Genomic DNA, 15,422 nt, shown 5'->3' with positions numbered 1-15,422 from the left:
CATCCGAGGCTTCTGGTGGGCGCTGATAACGGTGCTGGCCTGACCTACATATCAACAGTGTAAACAGTTGATAACGCTTCCCTGAGCATCGCGGACCATGTCCAGGGGCGTGCACCACTTAAACGGGAATATTGCGATCTAAAAAAACCGAAATGATAATACGCATTTTGTTTCAATTTAAACGCGTGTAGACCGAATTGTTATTTTATACAGAGTACCCAGCTGCAAAGAAAGTCAACGGATTCTCTCCACAATAGAGCTCTGGAACCATGAGTGTCTCTTAAATCCGCTGCTGATTTCTCTTTCTACTTGTTACAGTTTGGGAGGGCTTGCCAGCAGCTTCCAATCCAATGCCTGAATGTAAGTTTCCAGGAACTGAAAAACCTCAGTACCCTCCAGCCGGTCTTAAAAGGGGTTTCATCGAGGCATGTAATAAGGAAGCTAATCCCTATTACGGGAATCCTAGGAATGTCTATCAAAGGCTTTCCCTAGCCGGTTTATTTGCTATAGTTTTCATTCAACCTAAGTACCACGCCAATAGGCATTTAAGTATTGGATTGTATATGCAAAGTCCTTATCAAGAATGTTCATCATATGTAAGTGCATTAGCCATTGGAGTTGAGGAAAAACCTCCCAATCAGATCCACCAATGTCTCTCCCTAGAACCTAAAAGCCAACCAATAATGGACTATGGCCCAGATTCTGGGAGAGTAACTCTTGTGAAGAAGGAATATATTTTGGATTGATTTGCATTGGATATAACGGCGAACTCCGATATTTCTATGGTGTTGAGATATTTCCCCAGTGAGTTGAAGGGAAGTCAACAGAACCTCAACCCTGCCGAAACTGGAATCTAACTCGGCAACAACGAGGGTCAAAGCGGAACAAAAGGCGGCATCAAAGCTTAGTAAACCGTGAAGAAACCTCGGCAGAAACAAGCTGCATCCGCAGCATATGAGGAGAGAGGGAAAGCCAAAATACATGTATGTATCCGTACCTTACCGAGTAGCACCGCAAAAAGCCAAGCAACGCCAAGTCCGAAAGCTCGGCAGTTCGCCCGCTAGTTCCGGATCTTGCCAAGCAAAGATCTGCAGCCTCCGATACTACCACTCTTCAGCCACAACCACCACCTCGAACCTCCTTTCTCTTTCTCCCTTCCTTAACTTTCCAGCCCGTTGGCGAGATATCCGTAACCTGTCCAAGAAATTTCTATTTACCTTGTCGTAAATAACCATCTTTCGAAGGTGACCTGTTTTAGTCTTCCCCGGGCTTTGATCCCTCTTCCCCTTTGAGAAAGCCGCACCGATGTCGTCACCTGCCTACGTACGAGACTTTGTGAACGCCAAGACGCCAAGGACAAGACGGATGCCGGTGCGTGCTTGCGTGCAGTCAGTAGCAAGCAAAAACAAGGACCCCCATCCACGAAAAAATGATCCAAACCTTCGGAGGGGACAGGAATCTCTTGGCATGTCTCCCCTCCCCCGTCGGAGAATCTCGAGAGCTGGTGTTTTCGTGATTCGATCAAAAAAGGGAAGGACCGAGCCCGACGATCGATAAAGAGCTGGATACCTATTCCCCCCCCTTGTTGCTTGTCGTGGTCGTGATGCGAAGTAGTAATGTTGCAAAGTTGGAAGACGTCTCTCTCTAATGGTGCTGCCGAGCAATCTTGTGACTTCTCCTTTCTGCAAAAGTTCCTTTAAGTTTTTGCCAAGACCCCCTTGCATCTTGTTATTTGGTCGTAAAGAATGCCATCACAAGATGATTGGACGACCGAATCAATGAAGAAAAACACTTGTGGATAAGGTAGGTAGGCATTGTCAACGCCCGTAAAACAAAAATGAAAAGACCCGTCCACGCTTAACTCGGCGAAAGTAATATTTCCATATTTACCCCAGTCCAACCGAGGATAACTTAGCCAAATTGACATATGGACAATTCGAAGACTTGATCGTCGACGGAGAGACCCGCCAAGGTAATACCGATATCCGTGAACGGGAAGAAGATGTTAAATAGAAAGGCCCCAGTGCCTTGCCCATCCATTGACTCCATGTGCACCATTGCACTCGCTATTCCGAACCCGCATCCCAAATACTCCCTCTCCTATACGCCCAAAAACCCATGCCAAAGGGGGCAATCGAGGCAGAACGATGTAGGACAAGCAAGCCCAATCACGACATCCCCATATTGCTACACACCACCAAGATGTTGGGAAGAGAGACGTGGTGATGTCAAGGCAAGACTTTGCATGTCTCGCACCTCCAGTGCCGCCAAGATGGCGACAGTCTCAACCCCATATCCTGTGTGGTCACCTCACCTGGACTCGGTGCTTGACGTCGAGCCCGTTGTCGAGACCGAAGACGAAGAGGTACGGAGACTCTTTTGCCTCTCGCTACACAATAATGCGTTAACATTGCAACGTCTGGAGGTCTTGTTTTTGTAGGGGACAAAGGCGTTCTCTTACTGGGTAGCACGATCAAGCAGAGTACACGCCCATTTTCCATTGCCAGTCCGGATGTGGAATTTCACGCCGCTGCTCTCTAGTGCGGTCCGGAGGCGAGAGTCCTCGGCGGACGTGGTGGAGGCTGGAGAAGAAGGCATTTTGAGATGTGTGTGCGTGTGTGCGTGCTGTGTCCGGGCTCAAGCGTTTCCAGCGAGGTGTCGTCTATGGAAGCAAGTGTTCGGATGGGCTAGTGGCAGGTGGGTGGGCAGCAAAAGGAGTCTGGAAATGTGGGAAGGGTGTAAAGGAGGAACAAGAAGGCAGAGGGGGTAGAGAGAGGCGCATTTTATATACGGACGGTTCCCTCGACTCGCTATTTCGGCTCTACATCCCCTCTCTTCGGGATCACTGGGACATGCATGGTGTGGACCGGTATAATAATCAGGGTGAGATGGTAGGGAGGTAAGCAGGCATGTAGGCAGTACGCTGCGGATGAATATGGGGTGGAAAATGGGGTTGGTACTGTACATACAGACATCCCCTGCGCTCTCTCTCTCAACAGACCATGAGCCATTTTGTTATTCGTTATCCGTGCATGACAGAGCAAGCAGCCTTCCTCGGGCTTGCTCGGGCCTGGCCGCTGGCGCGACCCTGGTATCCTTGCTTCGGGTTCAGGGACCCTCTTGCCCGCCCCCGCGGGCGACTCCGGATTGCCGCGTAGGTCAGGTCCCATGCAGTAAGTACGAAGTACCAAGGTAGGTCTTTTATTTGGCGTGGACATCGGCCCTATCGACAGACCCGTCTAGAGAGAAAGAAAGGAATGGTGGCTGGCACACGAATGAACCTCGCTCTAGAACTAGAAGCCAGCTTGGGTTTGGAAGTTAAAGTGTCTGTTTGCTACATAACTTGGTGCAGGTTATTAATGCCCAGAGGTGCGGATAGATACCGAGGGTACCGCAGGTAAGGTACGGTAGGTAGGTTTACTCGTGGTGACGTTGTGCCTGTTCTCGGATCTCGGATACCTTGAACGAACGAACATGGAACCTAGCGACGGGATTTGCTCGGCCGAGGAAAAGAAAGCAAAAGCAAAAGCAAAAGCAAAGCAAGCAAGCTTCACCGACTTGAGCACTAGCCCGACAGCGGCGTTGGCACTGGAAACCGCATCCGCTAGGTGAGATGGGCAAACGAGGTGGGTATGCTGCGGGATTCGCGACTTCGCGGATGCGCTGGGAAAAGAGGCGAGCTCCACACAAATCGCAGATGCAGATGCAGCTGGAGTGCCTATCTAGGTAATGAGTGAGGATCTGAGGCATCTTTACGGAGGTAAACCGTGGACTTCTCAAGACTCCACATCCGCCATTAGCGTATATGGGTATCGGGGTCATCGACGGCCTGATCGCCAAGGGTCCCCCCATCCAGCAGGGTGTGGTGGCTGGTGGGTACGCTTCATTCAAGGGCTCTAGAACCATTCAACAAGACACCTGGGAAAAAACAAGACGGGATATCCATATCGAGAACAAGATATCCGTACCTCGCTATTAGGTACATCCTTCTTCCCCAGTCATGCTTTCAGTGCACGTGTATCAGTGATTTGGCCTCGTTATGTTGCTGCCTTTTCGCAATTCTATTTGTGACCCACGTTTTACGTTGTCCTACTACATACTATTAGGGGTGCTGTGTCAATTTCTGCGAATCAAAGCACGCAACGGCATGAGTTGCCATCACCCGCACTGCAGGGACTGTGGTGCACATATGCGGCGCTCCAAAGCTACGTGGCTACGTGGCTAGCCAGGAACGGATCCGTACCGGGCATATTGAAAAGGAGGACGTCTATTCGGACCGTCAAAAACGTCATTTCAAACCGTAGTACATCGCGCGCTGGGACCCACCCACTAAAAATCCACTTCTTGCACTAAAAAAGGCACTAATTCCTAGGACGAAGCCAACGCTCTAACTTCAGATCAATTAGCCACGTACAGTCGCACACAATTACACCACAATTGACACTATTCGCACGCAGGGGAGGCCGCGCAGGCTGCAGGCCAAATCGCTCATTTCTGCAATAAAAGCCGAAGGCTCAACTTATGTTGTTGCTTACGTAACATGCCCAAAAATGCAATAAAAACCTGCCCGCCTAGGCGCCCTCAAGACCATTGCTTTGTTGCGCTTCAAAAGCTGCAGCCAAAGCTCTCGTAGTACGACGGGTTGTTGCACCACGTGTAGACGCCTTTGTAATGCCTCCTCGGGACCCGCGCGCCTTGGGCGTTGAAACCTGCACGCCAGATGAAGCCTGAGACGTAGGTGCCCCTGACGATGCCCGTGGTGTTGATGCTGCATTTCCAACACGGCCGCCCCGGCTGCCCGAGCCTCCCTTCGTTGCCCGGGCTCCCTGTGCCTTACCGCTGCGGCCGCCGCAAGCTGTGAGGCCATTCACAGTTCGTTGTGCCTGCGCAGGGGCGTTGTCCCTAGTGTTTTCCTGGTCCCCGTTGTCGTCCTGCTCCAGGCTAACGCCCTCCCACTGTGAGCGTTGACGGCGAATGGAAGGATTGAGGCCGGAGGCCCGGCCGGTCGATGTGGGCGTTGGAGCAGACGGTGCCGTGGATGCCAGAGCTGCCGTGGGTGCCAGAGCTGCCGTGGAAATCGGGACCATTGAGCGAGGTGCCTGAGGGTCCGGGGCGAGTGTATCGGAGCCTCGGGGTCTACCACGTAGGCGTTTAACACGGTCAAATTCATTGTACCGTAAGTAACGGCCCTCATCAAACATAGACCTCTCTAACTGCTAGTATGGGTGAAAATCCAGCTTTTTGAGTACCAGGTTACCTTCCTGTCCCTGCTCAAGGCGTACACGGCCATCCATATATCGCTCAAGAAGGCCATGGCTGCATATAATGCCGTATTGTGCCATGAACTGGCTGGTACAGGGGCTCAGGGGTACGGGGTCCGGGATCCGTAAGGTCGATACGGCTCCGAGCATAACCCGGTACGGCTCAGTGACCTTTTTCATGCCGTTGCGAGAGATCTGGAGGGCAGTGTTGGCGAGCCATTTTTGGCCAAGATATTTGCGCTTGAGGTTGTATTTTTGTTCGTTGTGAGCCTCCTGAATGCCCTCACGTATTTCCTCGATCATCTTGAAGGACTGCTTTACCGTATCAAGAATAGTGCTATTGCCCGTGATGATGAAGCTCTTCAGGTAACGGTTTACCACTTCAACTGGAGATGTGGTGCAGTTACCGAAGTTGAGAGTATAGCAAGTCACCCACTGCGTTCTAATCGGCATGTAAGTCTCCTCGATATATTTAAGGATTCCCACCTGCCCGAAAAAGAATACCTTGAGCTTTTAATATGCCAGGTTAGAGCCCTCCAAGGTCGGGGCATAGAGCATATGCTCTCAAAGCTTATTAAGCCCGGCCCGGGAGTGCTCAACAATATTGGGAAGAGGTCCGAGAAGCTCCAGGTGGTCGGCCTATCGGTTGAGCCGGTTATAATGCACGGATTTCGTGATCAAGAGCTGGAGATGAGACAGCGAAGTGAGACAATAAAGTGGGGCGGTAGAATATGAAACGGCCAGTTATTTGTAGTGAGGTGGCAGCCAAAAGGCGAGACATGGTCGTCCATGTTATTGTTATACACCGCAGACTACGGAGTATAACTGCAAGACTCTTCACGACCCTCGTGTGACGGCGCCAGCTCACAGCACCCACTACCACTGCGCTAGAACCCCCAAAAGGATGTCAGAATTGCAAGTCGACGACTTGCAACCTGTAGTGGGTTATAGTGTGCTACGGCCGTTGCGCGCCGTGACACCTCGGCAGTTTCCTAATAGGTACTATTTTATACCAACGGCAGCATGACTATTTTGGACAAGCTGAGAGCAACCCCAGAGCCAAGTTTCCACGACTCGACCCAAATATACATGCACCTTCGGGGTAGATATCCCAGCTGGGTTAATCATGGCCATAACTGAACAAAAACAAAGGAAACCGCGTCCCGGCTCTCTATCCAGCAACCATGGTAACAGCTCACCCGCCAATCACCTATGGGTCCGTTATGGGTGTTATCAGGTCATAAACGAGGTATATAGAGTAAAGTTGTAGTACAGTCTAGCGAGGGCTAAGGGCTGGAAGGATGTTCACACTAGAGAATGGTGGTATTATAGCTTGTTGATGATGGCTGAGGTGAAATCCTGTGTCGACGCCTTTCCGCCCAGATCGCCGGTGAGGGCCTTGCCCTCTGCCAACGTGTCGAAAGCCGCCTTCTCGATCCGGTCGGCATACTCGCCCAGACCCATGTGTCTCAGCATCATCATGGAGCTGAGAAGCAGCGCAGTTGGGTTGGCGAGACCCTTGCCAGCAATATCCGGAGCTGAGCCGTGGACAGCCTCGAAAATGGAGCACTCGTCCCCAATATTTCCAGAGGGAGTCAGGCCAAGACCGCCAATCAGGCCAGCGCACATGTCGGACAGAATATCGCCGTACAGGTTGGGCATAACCAGCACCTTGTCGTTGTACGGGAGAGGATCTGTTGTCATCTTGAGGCACGTGTTGTCGAGCAGCTCGGCGTCGAACTCGATATCGGGGTACTCCTTGGCAAGGCGCTCGGCACAGCTGAGGAAGAGACCGTCGCTCATCTTCATGATGGTGGCCTTGTGCACGACGCGCACCTTCTTGCGGCCAATCGACTGGGCGTGCTGGAAAGCAAATCGCAGAACGCGCTCGCTAGCCTCGCGAGTGATAAGCTTGATGCTCTGGACGACACCATCCACCACAACGTGCTCAATGCCCGAATATTCGCCTTCCGTGTTCTCGCGAATCAGTACCGTGTCGACGTTGTCGTAGGGCGTCTTGTAGCCAGCCACCGACCGGCACGGTCGCAGGTTGGCGAAAAGGTTGAATGTCCTCCGAAGAGTCAGGTTGAGGGAAACGTGGCCCTTGCCAATCGGGGTCTAGAGGCATGATTAGGAGGGGGTTTGTCTTCAAGACGGAGCGCAAGACTGTCCATACGGCTAGGGGTCCCTTGAGGGCTATCTTATTTCTCTTGATGCTCTCAATAGCTGCGTCGGGAATCGCAGTCTTGCCATCCTTCAGTATCGGGTCGACGTTGATGGGCTCCCAAGCAATTGGTGTCTGTTTGAGGTTAGGTTAGTCGGGCTATCCGCAATGTTCCGAGAAGGCTGGGCGGTTGCAACAAGTCGGTGATGGAAGGGGAAACGTACCTTGGCAGCGGCGAAGATGTTCTTGACGGCCACGGCAATCTCGGGGCCAATGCCGTCACCCTCGATCAAGCTGACGGTATAGCGACCCTAAGTCTAGCTGTTAGCAACATTGGTCGAGACGTGAAGCTGTGGTGCTCCAACTGCGCCTATGAGTGATTTTCGATCGGAGGCTGGGCGCTGGGGAATGATCGCAGCGGGGTCGTCGGGTTATGTGGCTTACACTAGAGTCCTTCTTTCCATTAAACTTGGCAACCGGGTCGCTAGACGAGTAGTATCTTTGGTTCTGGAGATCGCAGGTGTGAGTGAGTCTTTATCAATTGCTAGTTGGCCCTGCGCTTGTCTGTCTCACCTGCAGCGAAATGGTGACGGTTGCGCGGGGTGCTGCGCGCAGGCATTGGCGCTGCGCCACGGCGGCAATTGAGCGGAGAGCCAGCATCTTGAAGGTGTGCTTGTGCGACGCCTTTTCTACAAGTGCCTAAGATGCAAAAAAGATGCGGCGTTGAGAGGTGGAAGGAGAAAAAGACGTTTTGGCAGGAGTAAAAAGCGGAAGTCTAGGCAAGGCATGCGACCGACCAACCCACACCCACTGATGCAAGTTTTTGGGCAACAGCCTGGACCGTGCGCCTGCAGGGATCCACGGCCTTCAGAGCTTCCATCTGTTCAAGAAATCGCTCACCGCCCACTTTATGGCCGGCAGAACCAGCGACATTCTCCGACCGCCTTGCGCCTCAAATAGCTACGCTGGGGCCCCAAGAAAGCCTGTGCGCCCGCAGCATGCTGCAGCCCCGGCCGGACACGATACCTACCAGGTACCTCTCAGGTCGCCGCCCTGCAACGTCTGTCCATCAATCCACCACCGTCCATCCCTGGCTGCTTCAACGCGACAACTTGTACGAACGGGCTGACGTACCATGACGGAAGCGATACTTCAATCAGGCGTCTTGGTGAACGGCGCATAACCATTGGGACGTGAAACCCATTTCCATTATCATACCCCCGAGTTGGGTCATCATGGCAGCCGACTTGCAGCGAACTGTGCTTGATTTCTACCAGGTCTCGACTTTCAACCCCGTCGAGTGGCCGGCCGAGAAGAATATCGATAGTGATGTCTCCGAAGATGACACCACTAAGAAAAAGATCAACAGGAGGAAGTCACGGTACCAGGCGCTGGAGCGTGTCGTTAGCAATAGGGGCAGCGTCATCCCTGGGTCCGAAAACTCGGGCAAAGGCGTAGGAAACTTGGTGCAAAAGGACGAACCGGACCCTCTGGGCACCACAGACAGCGTGGTACAGACATTGAGGCTTAGGGGGGTTCCGTTGCAGGATGACACGAGGCTCCGTGAGTCTGGCCCTTTTAGTTATCGCCTTATTTGATTGGGGGCATTGACATTGACTAAAACATGAATAGGCAACCGGTTTCTTCTATCATCAACCACGTTCTCGCCGGCGCACTTCTTGTCTCAGATGCATGCGACTGCTGATACACAGTCTCTCCTCGGTGGGCTCGAGGTGCTGTCAAGGTCGATTGACCAGAAGTCTGCGTCACTCAAGGTCCTTGTAGAATCCAATTTCGAACGCTTCGTCCGCGCCAAAGCTACCATCGATAATGTGTACAAGGAGATGAAATACCGCGGTGCTGATCCCACACCTCCACGCGCAAGGGCTCATTCTCGTCATGCTAGCAGGAATAGCTTTCGAAGTGGGAGTGGCGCAATCGGCTTGACGAGCCCCCTCTCGCCAGTCGCAGACCCTCGGAAAAAGAATGCGCTCATCAAGGAGAGCGAATACGGCGTTATGGGTGTGAAAGCCCCCTTGCTCGATGTTTCTGCAAAGGCTGAGGATGTGTGGGGGCCTGCGCTCGGCGGAAGAGACAAGGAGGAAAACCTCAAGACAGTGGCATCCAGTCTCGATGTGTACAAGGAGTACGTCGAGACAAGCGCGGCAATAGCCGACAGTATTAAAAGGAAGGACCACGAGAGCCTAGTTGAGGAGTACGTCAAGGCGAGGAAGTTTGCCGAGGAAGCAAAGCAGCTCGTCCAGCAATTAGGGGCAACCCAGCCTAGCGATGCTCAGCTATATCGGATCGTCTTGGCAGCCCGCATGTGGCACGATGTCGATGAGCAAATACAGGCGCTGAAACGAGACATATGGCGGAAGCTCATTTCTCCCAGCGTCATAGCAAAGACCGATTCCACGCAAGGACACCCCGAGGATCAGCATATGGAGCTGATCACGCTTCTTCTGGAGTTGGGTGTCGAGGACAACCCTGTTTGGGTGTGGCTGCTCAGCCGGTACGACTACCTCAAAAGTAAAATCCAGTCCACAGCCGAAAGGTCAAAGGTGGAGATTGAGATACTGCGGCGTCGCCTTGCGAATACCGAGAAGCCCAGCCCTCAAACAATAGCCTCACACATGAGAACACTCGGGCGCCAGTCTGTCGAGAGCAAATCTCCTACATTTGATTCAGTCGACGTGGCGGAGCTCTGGGAATTGATGGTCACCTTCATGAGCAACCTGCTGTCCCCGCAAGGTATCCTTGGGGAGGTGGTTGAGTTTTGGCAGACCGTTCAAGGATTCATTGAAGGCAAGACGCAAAGAAGCCTGCCCGGCGGCTACAATGGCGAATCCAAGGCGCATCATCGTCTGTCGCAACAAGGGACTGTGGATCTCCAAAAGGGCACCGTCGAGCTTGTCGGCATGATTCGCGAAAACGTCCTGATGTTCTTCGCGGGGCCTCCGCCTGAGGATATTTCCCTCCTGTTCTCGCCCATGCCGCAGTCCCCGGGGACGCCAGCTATCGCAGCCATATCCGGATCCCGAACACCAACTACTCTCCGTGATCCTCGGTTCAATCTCGACCCAAAAAATATTCCTCCGCCTTCTCCTAGGAGAGGGGAGGCCTGGGAGAAATTTGCCTTCTGGCCGCCATGGTCGAATTCTATCAGCGGTGTCCATTATCTCTCAAGAATGCTGGCCCTCGTGGGGGCAGGGGCCTCAGACATGGCCTCAATCTCCCCGGTTGGACAGGGAGACGCTAATGAGCTGGAGAAGTTGAGGACACTAGTCGGGGTAGCAAGAGAAAGATGCGTTACTGCCCTCTGCGCGGCTTGGAATAGAGATGCCGAAAATATCAAGTTCGTGGAGGACTGGAACCGATCCCCCGATCACCGCGACGTCACAAAGATGCCGGCCAGCTTTGCAGCATTTGAGGGCGCCTTGTTGAGCGGGATGCAAAGTATTCTCTATATTTCGGGCGCCATGTCCAAGCCTGGAGCGGGCGATATTGTTCTCCCGCCGCCAACGAAGCTCTTGCAAATGGTTAGAAGCCAATACGTCACGACGCTTTACAAGGCGCTGAGCGGCATGGTGGAAAATGCCGAACGACCTGTCAAGAAGACCGATGATGACTGGACGGTTGATACAGATGGGTATGTGGTATCGAATCGGCCGACAGTCTCGCATACTTCGACAATTGGCGGGGGTACTATCAATGCGGGCGATAGAGTGCGTTTCCTCCCTCTTACCATCATTCATTAGATTATGACCAAGCTGACTCCGTACCAATTCAGAACGTCCGGATGCTACTGACCCTCAGCAACCTGCAATCTTTGCGCTCTGATGCGGTGCCAGCCCTCAATACGCAGTTCGAGAACGCCTTCTCTGTCAAACTGACCGACGAGACCAAGACTATCCGCGACGTGCTTGGCCAGATTGACGCGCGGTTGTTTCAATCCTACACGCGCCCGTCGATTGAAAATCTGCGCAAGATTATCCGTGCTGGCGTCGGCAGCGCCGACTGGGTGCCCCCACGTGGCGAGAAGCCACGAGAGGTCCGCGCCTATGTATACGAAGCTCTACTCAGCCTGGTCCTCGTGCACACACAGGTATCGACCACGGCGGCCACGCTCACGAGCCAAGTGCTCTCGTTTCTGCTCGAGCAGACGTCGCGCGAGCTGCTCGAGTCCTTCAAGACGCGTCCCAAGTACAACCTTGAAGCCCTCATGCAGGCCACGCTCGACGTCGAGTTCGTCGCCCAGACCCTCAGCCACTATACCACGGACCGCGCCTCAGAGCTTCAGAGTGCCATCTACCAGGAACTCGACGGCCGCACCGACAACGACGCCCGCGCCCGCCTGCAAAGCGAGCTGCCCGAGATGCGTGCTGTACTCAAGCGGCTGCGCGAGGCTAGCAAGAGCGAGTTTGCCTGTTTTAAGAAGCCCAAGCGTGCCGGAGGGCCGCCCAACGCCCCTGAGAGGCGCGACACGGGACTGAGTATCGCGAGTGATCGCTAGCACCGAGCCTTTCCCGCTCGACTTGGCCAGTTGAGGATATTTCTTCTATCTTCTGACTTGGACTTATATCTATCGCTCTATTTATTTTATCCCTTTCTTTTTTGGGTTAAACAGAAAAGAAAAAGAGATACCACAGATTTTTATATCCAGTAACCACAAATGCTTTCCTGGTTGGTAGAAGCGGCAAGGGGGGTTGATTGCTTAGGTAGGTGTCTAGTCACATAGCTTGAACCCGCGCAACGAGTATTCCCCAACTATTCTGTCTAAATAACCCCAATTTTCCTCTTCTCATGTGCCATTTTATCCCAGGTTCTCATAAGAAAGGGGGTATTTAGTCTAATAAGAATCCGATTTTTTCCTTCTTCCTTAACCATGATCCATCACACCCCTTTTCCTCGCCTCCACTCTGAATGGAATTTGATTAATAAGGCGTGTTCCCATCCTCAACAAGAACTCCCAAGAAAAGTAGACAGGAACAATACATTATATATATAAGAGGTTCTTCCAGGGGGGAGACGGAGGCGCGATCGTAGTTAAACTCCGTCCGTTTCGCCATTAGGAAAATTCAAAACCCTCATAAAAGGGGAAGCGTCCCATCTAATCAATCATACATGACGACATTAGGGGTCATCAGTCCGAGTCCCATTACCATAGAACAACATAAACGCGGGAGAAAAGCGGAGCACCGCTCCGTTGGGTCAACTCGAAAAGAGAAAAGTCCGTCTAAGAAAGTCAGCCGTAGACTGCTGCATCGCCTTTAATTCGAAAAAAGCAACCCGAAAAAAGCAACCCCCAAAAAGGGAGAAAATAGGAGCCGGGGGCATCGCGCCCCAAAAAGCCGTTGTAGTGGGAAGTAAAGAACGCCAAGCAGCCTAATCCGCAGTCGGAAGCAGTAGAGTAGAGCAAAACAGAAGCTCAAAGGACCGCGGGTCGGTCGGGGAAAAGACGGGATGCTCTTGGTTGGCCTTGACCTGGGCAACTTAAAGGACAAAAAAGTTAGCGAGCAGCCTCACGAAGATTAGCGAGAGAACAAACTTACAGTCTAGTCCAATCGACTCAAAATAGCCTTGCATTGTTGGGTCAACCTCTTCAGTGACAAGTTTTCCATCAGTCTCTCGGCGTAAAGTCCGTGGTAGCGCTTTTCGGATGCCGAGAAGCATTCTCAAAAGATCGGCAATAACGTAACCCTGCTGGGTGAAGCTGTTTGGTTCCTTTTGCAATGGCCATTGGGGGCGTAAGTTGGGCTGCTCCCAAGCCTTGAAAGCCCAAGTAGATTTCTCCACACAGTTTAGTAGGATCAGCGTAGCAAAGTACATGTTAAAGTTGACCTTGACTTTGCTGTCTTGAAGGACACGCTGCATTCCGGTAAGGAGGGCTTTGCTGGTAGCAGCAGCTTTCCTCTCGGCTGCTGCTGTAAGCTGTAGGCATATGGTGGTGAAAACCTCCTCATCGCTATCCTCCTTGATAAAATCGACCGGGACGTCGCCAACGCCAGGTTTGACGCCAATAGTCCATTGGCGTTCTCGGTCCAGGATTTCCACAAGACCCCACAGCTCTAGCGACTTTCTTAGTAACTCGTCGTTGGTAGAGCTGGCGATGTCAACGGCGGTCTGGAGAGTGACCTGCATGAAGTGCGAGGTTTCTCGCTTGATGAGTTCTGGTAAGACCTCGCGCATGTACATCTCAACTCGAGATGGAACGTCTTGGGCATCATTGTCCAACATCATAATGCGATGATTAGACACGGTGGCGTCCGTAGTGCCTGGGTCGGCATTACCATCCCCTTCGCGAGTACCATCGCGCTGCAAAACTTGCAGTCGAAGACGTGTCGCAAGCTCGGGAAAATGGTAGACCTCGACGAAAATTCCATGGCTGCCCAGATCCACGGACTGCTTCAACGTGTTAATCCTGTGCTGAGCTTGCACAATCTGAACCCCCGCCGAATATAGATCCAGCTGCTCTGAGAATTTGGTGCGGACGCAGCCAGAACGCCAGACTCTCGGAGAAAGGACCTTGCGACAGGTGTCACAGGGCTGGCCTTGGGAACATGTTTTTCTGAGAACCCTGCACCGGATACATGCCCCAATTTTGCGCACCTCTTGAACCTGCTTCCTTCTGGTAGCGTTGAATCGAGCTCGCGAATGGCGGGATTTAGCCCCGTTCAGCCCTGTCGTCTCTAGTCGGAAGCCGCCCTTCGCCAGCGGACCTATATTTTGTGCCGTTGCATCACTCGCCATGGCGGGAAACCCACTGTCTATGTATATCTCACCCCAAGGCTGGGAGGGACTCTCGGCATGGTTCGGCGACGAATCATGAGTGTGAATTTGCTCGACGGCGGCCATACTACTCTCAGGGGCAGCAGTGGTAGCAGGAGCGTCAGTGGCAGTGACAGTGGCGCTGGCAGCCTCGGCGGCGGCAGCAGCCTCGGCACCCAAGAGCTGCGGATCAAGCAGTTCAGGGTGCAACCTAGGCAAGACAGGGTGTAAGCGGGCAGTGACAGCAGCCGCAGCAGCTGCAGTGGCCGCCATTGACAATGTTTCAGAGTCAGTCCTCGCATCGTCGGCGCGCAAGATTTCCTGGAGTCGCTCTTCAGGTGTAAGTTCATTGTTTGCATCCGGCAACGTCCCCATTTCCTCGGCTACTCGTCTGTCAGTGAAGGCCAATTGGACTTGAACCCGTAGTTCGCTAGCAGCCACTGACCTTGTTTTTCTTTTGCCGGGCGGCTCCCCTGGCCTTGCGCATGGTTCTCAAGGGAGAGCTGTTCTTGCGACTCGAAGCGCTCAGCTGTATGGGTAGCGGGCGGTAGGGAGCCTAGTTCTGACGAAAGTGGGAGGTGTGGTTGAATGCGGTCGTCGTTTTTCTCGCTCATATCAATCTGCCTCGACACTTCGGCAAGCACTCCAAGGGCCGTCCAGTTCTCCTCATCGTCGCGCTGCATGTCGCGCTGCATCATTGGAAGATCGACGAGAGACGTGCCGTTGGCCTGGGCATTTGTGTGGGCCTGGACCTGTGCCTGGACCTGTGCCTGGACCCGCGCGCGGGCTTGGGCCTGATTATTGTGCTGGATTCTTTGAGAATCATGGCCCATACCCGACAGGGTGAGGAGGGCATTGACCCGGTCGGCTTCGCTGATGGCGGGGCATTTCTTAGTGAGATGGTTCGTCAAGCTATCGAGGCGGCCTCGAGGAAAGTGCTCGCCACAGCTGTTATTATGAACATGGGCGTTAGCAATGCAAACGCGGCACAGAAAACGAAAGATCAAGAGGCACATTGGGGGTGTAGGAATAGGGTTAAAAGTCTCGTGGTGGGCGATTGGTAAGTGGCGGGGCTTGGAGGGAAAGTGGGTGCCTGAGCTCTGAAGAAAGTGGACGGGAGAAGCTGCTCACGATTTGCATGTGTGGGGATAGCGATTGCTCTGGTCCTGCAACTTAGGCCCTCGCTCGAAATACTGTAAGATGAGGGCATTCGGCCGTCGCCCCAT

At 53.0% G+C, this 15,422-nt stretch overlaps 5 protein-coding genes across 5 annotated transcripts; 1 reads left to right on the top strand and 4 right to left on the bottom strand.

Annotated features, from left to right (window-relative positions):
* Positions 1-1,863: 1,863 nt before the first annotated feature.
* Positions 1,864-2,790, bottom strand: B0T26DRAFT_211832 (uncharacterized protein). Its single transcript, XM_060433801.1, has 2 exons — positions 2,462-2,790; positions 1,864-2,389 (listed from the first exon to the last, which is right to left on the bottom strand). Exons 1-2 carry the CDS (start codon positions 2,596-2,598, stop codon positions 2,311-2,313), a joined length of 216 nt encoding a protein of 71 aa, XP_060298220.1. The 5' UTR covers positions 2,599-2,790; the 3' UTR covers positions 1,864-2,310.
* Positions 2,791-4,528: 1,738 nt separating this feature from the next.
* Positions 4,529-6,202, bottom strand: B0T26DRAFT_702162 (uncharacterized protein). Its single transcript, XM_060441617.1, has 2 exons — positions 5,238-6,202; positions 4,529-5,176 (listed from the first exon to the last, which is right to left on the bottom strand). Exons 1-2 carry the CDS (start codon positions 5,712-5,714, stop codon positions 4,868-4,870), a joined length of 786 nt encoding a protein of 261 aa, XP_060298219.1. The 5' UTR covers positions 5,715-6,202; the 3' UTR covers positions 4,529-4,867.
* Positions 6,119-8,266, bottom strand: B0T26DRAFT_702160 (uncharacterized protein). Its single transcript, XM_060441616.1, has 5 exons — positions 7,999-8,266; positions 7,870-7,932; positions 7,650-7,736; positions 7,438-7,560; positions 6,119-7,379 (listed from the first exon to the last, which is right to left on the bottom strand). Exons 1-5 carry the CDS (start codon positions 8,083-8,085, stop codon positions 6,588-6,590), a joined length of 1,152 nt encoding a protein of 383 aa, XP_060298218.1. The 5' UTR covers positions 8,086-8,266; the 3' UTR covers positions 6,119-6,587.
* Positions 8,267-8,660: 394 nt separating this feature from the next.
* B0T26DRAFT_643494 (exocyst complex component Sec5-domain-containing protein) lies at positions 8,661-11,941 on the top strand (the record flags this gene model as incomplete). The annotated part of the gene is made up of 3 exons (XM_060437534.1): positions 8,661-8,988; positions 9,058-11,153; positions 11,219-11,941. The coding sequence occupies 3 exons, from the start codon at positions 8,661-8,663 to the stop codon at positions 11,939-11,941; spliced, it is 3,147 nt and encodes a 1,048-aa protein (XP_060298217.1).
* Positions 11,942-12,813: 872 nt separating this feature from the next.
* On the bottom strand, positions 12,814-15,422 carry B0T26DRAFT_643298 (uncharacterized protein; the record flags this gene model as incomplete). Its single annotated transcript, XM_060437522.1, has 4 exons — positions 12,814-12,920; positions 12,981-14,582; positions 14,642-15,144; positions 15,328-15,422. The coding sequence occupies 4 exons, from the start codon at positions 15,420-15,422 to the stop codon at positions 12,814-12,816; spliced, it is 2,307 nt and encodes a 768-aa protein (XP_060298216.1).

The sequence above is a fragment of the Lasiosphaeria miniovina genome, assembly GCF_030549165.1.
Source record: "Lasiosphaeria miniovina strain SMH2392-1A chromosome Unknown B0T26scaffold_3, whole genome shotgun sequence".
Lineage (NCBI taxonomy): Eukaryota > Fungi > Ascomycota > Sordariomycetes > Sordariales > Lasiosphaeriaceae > Lasiosphaeria > Lasiosphaeria miniovina.
This window is presented reverse-complemented; position numbering and strand designations above follow the sequence as displayed.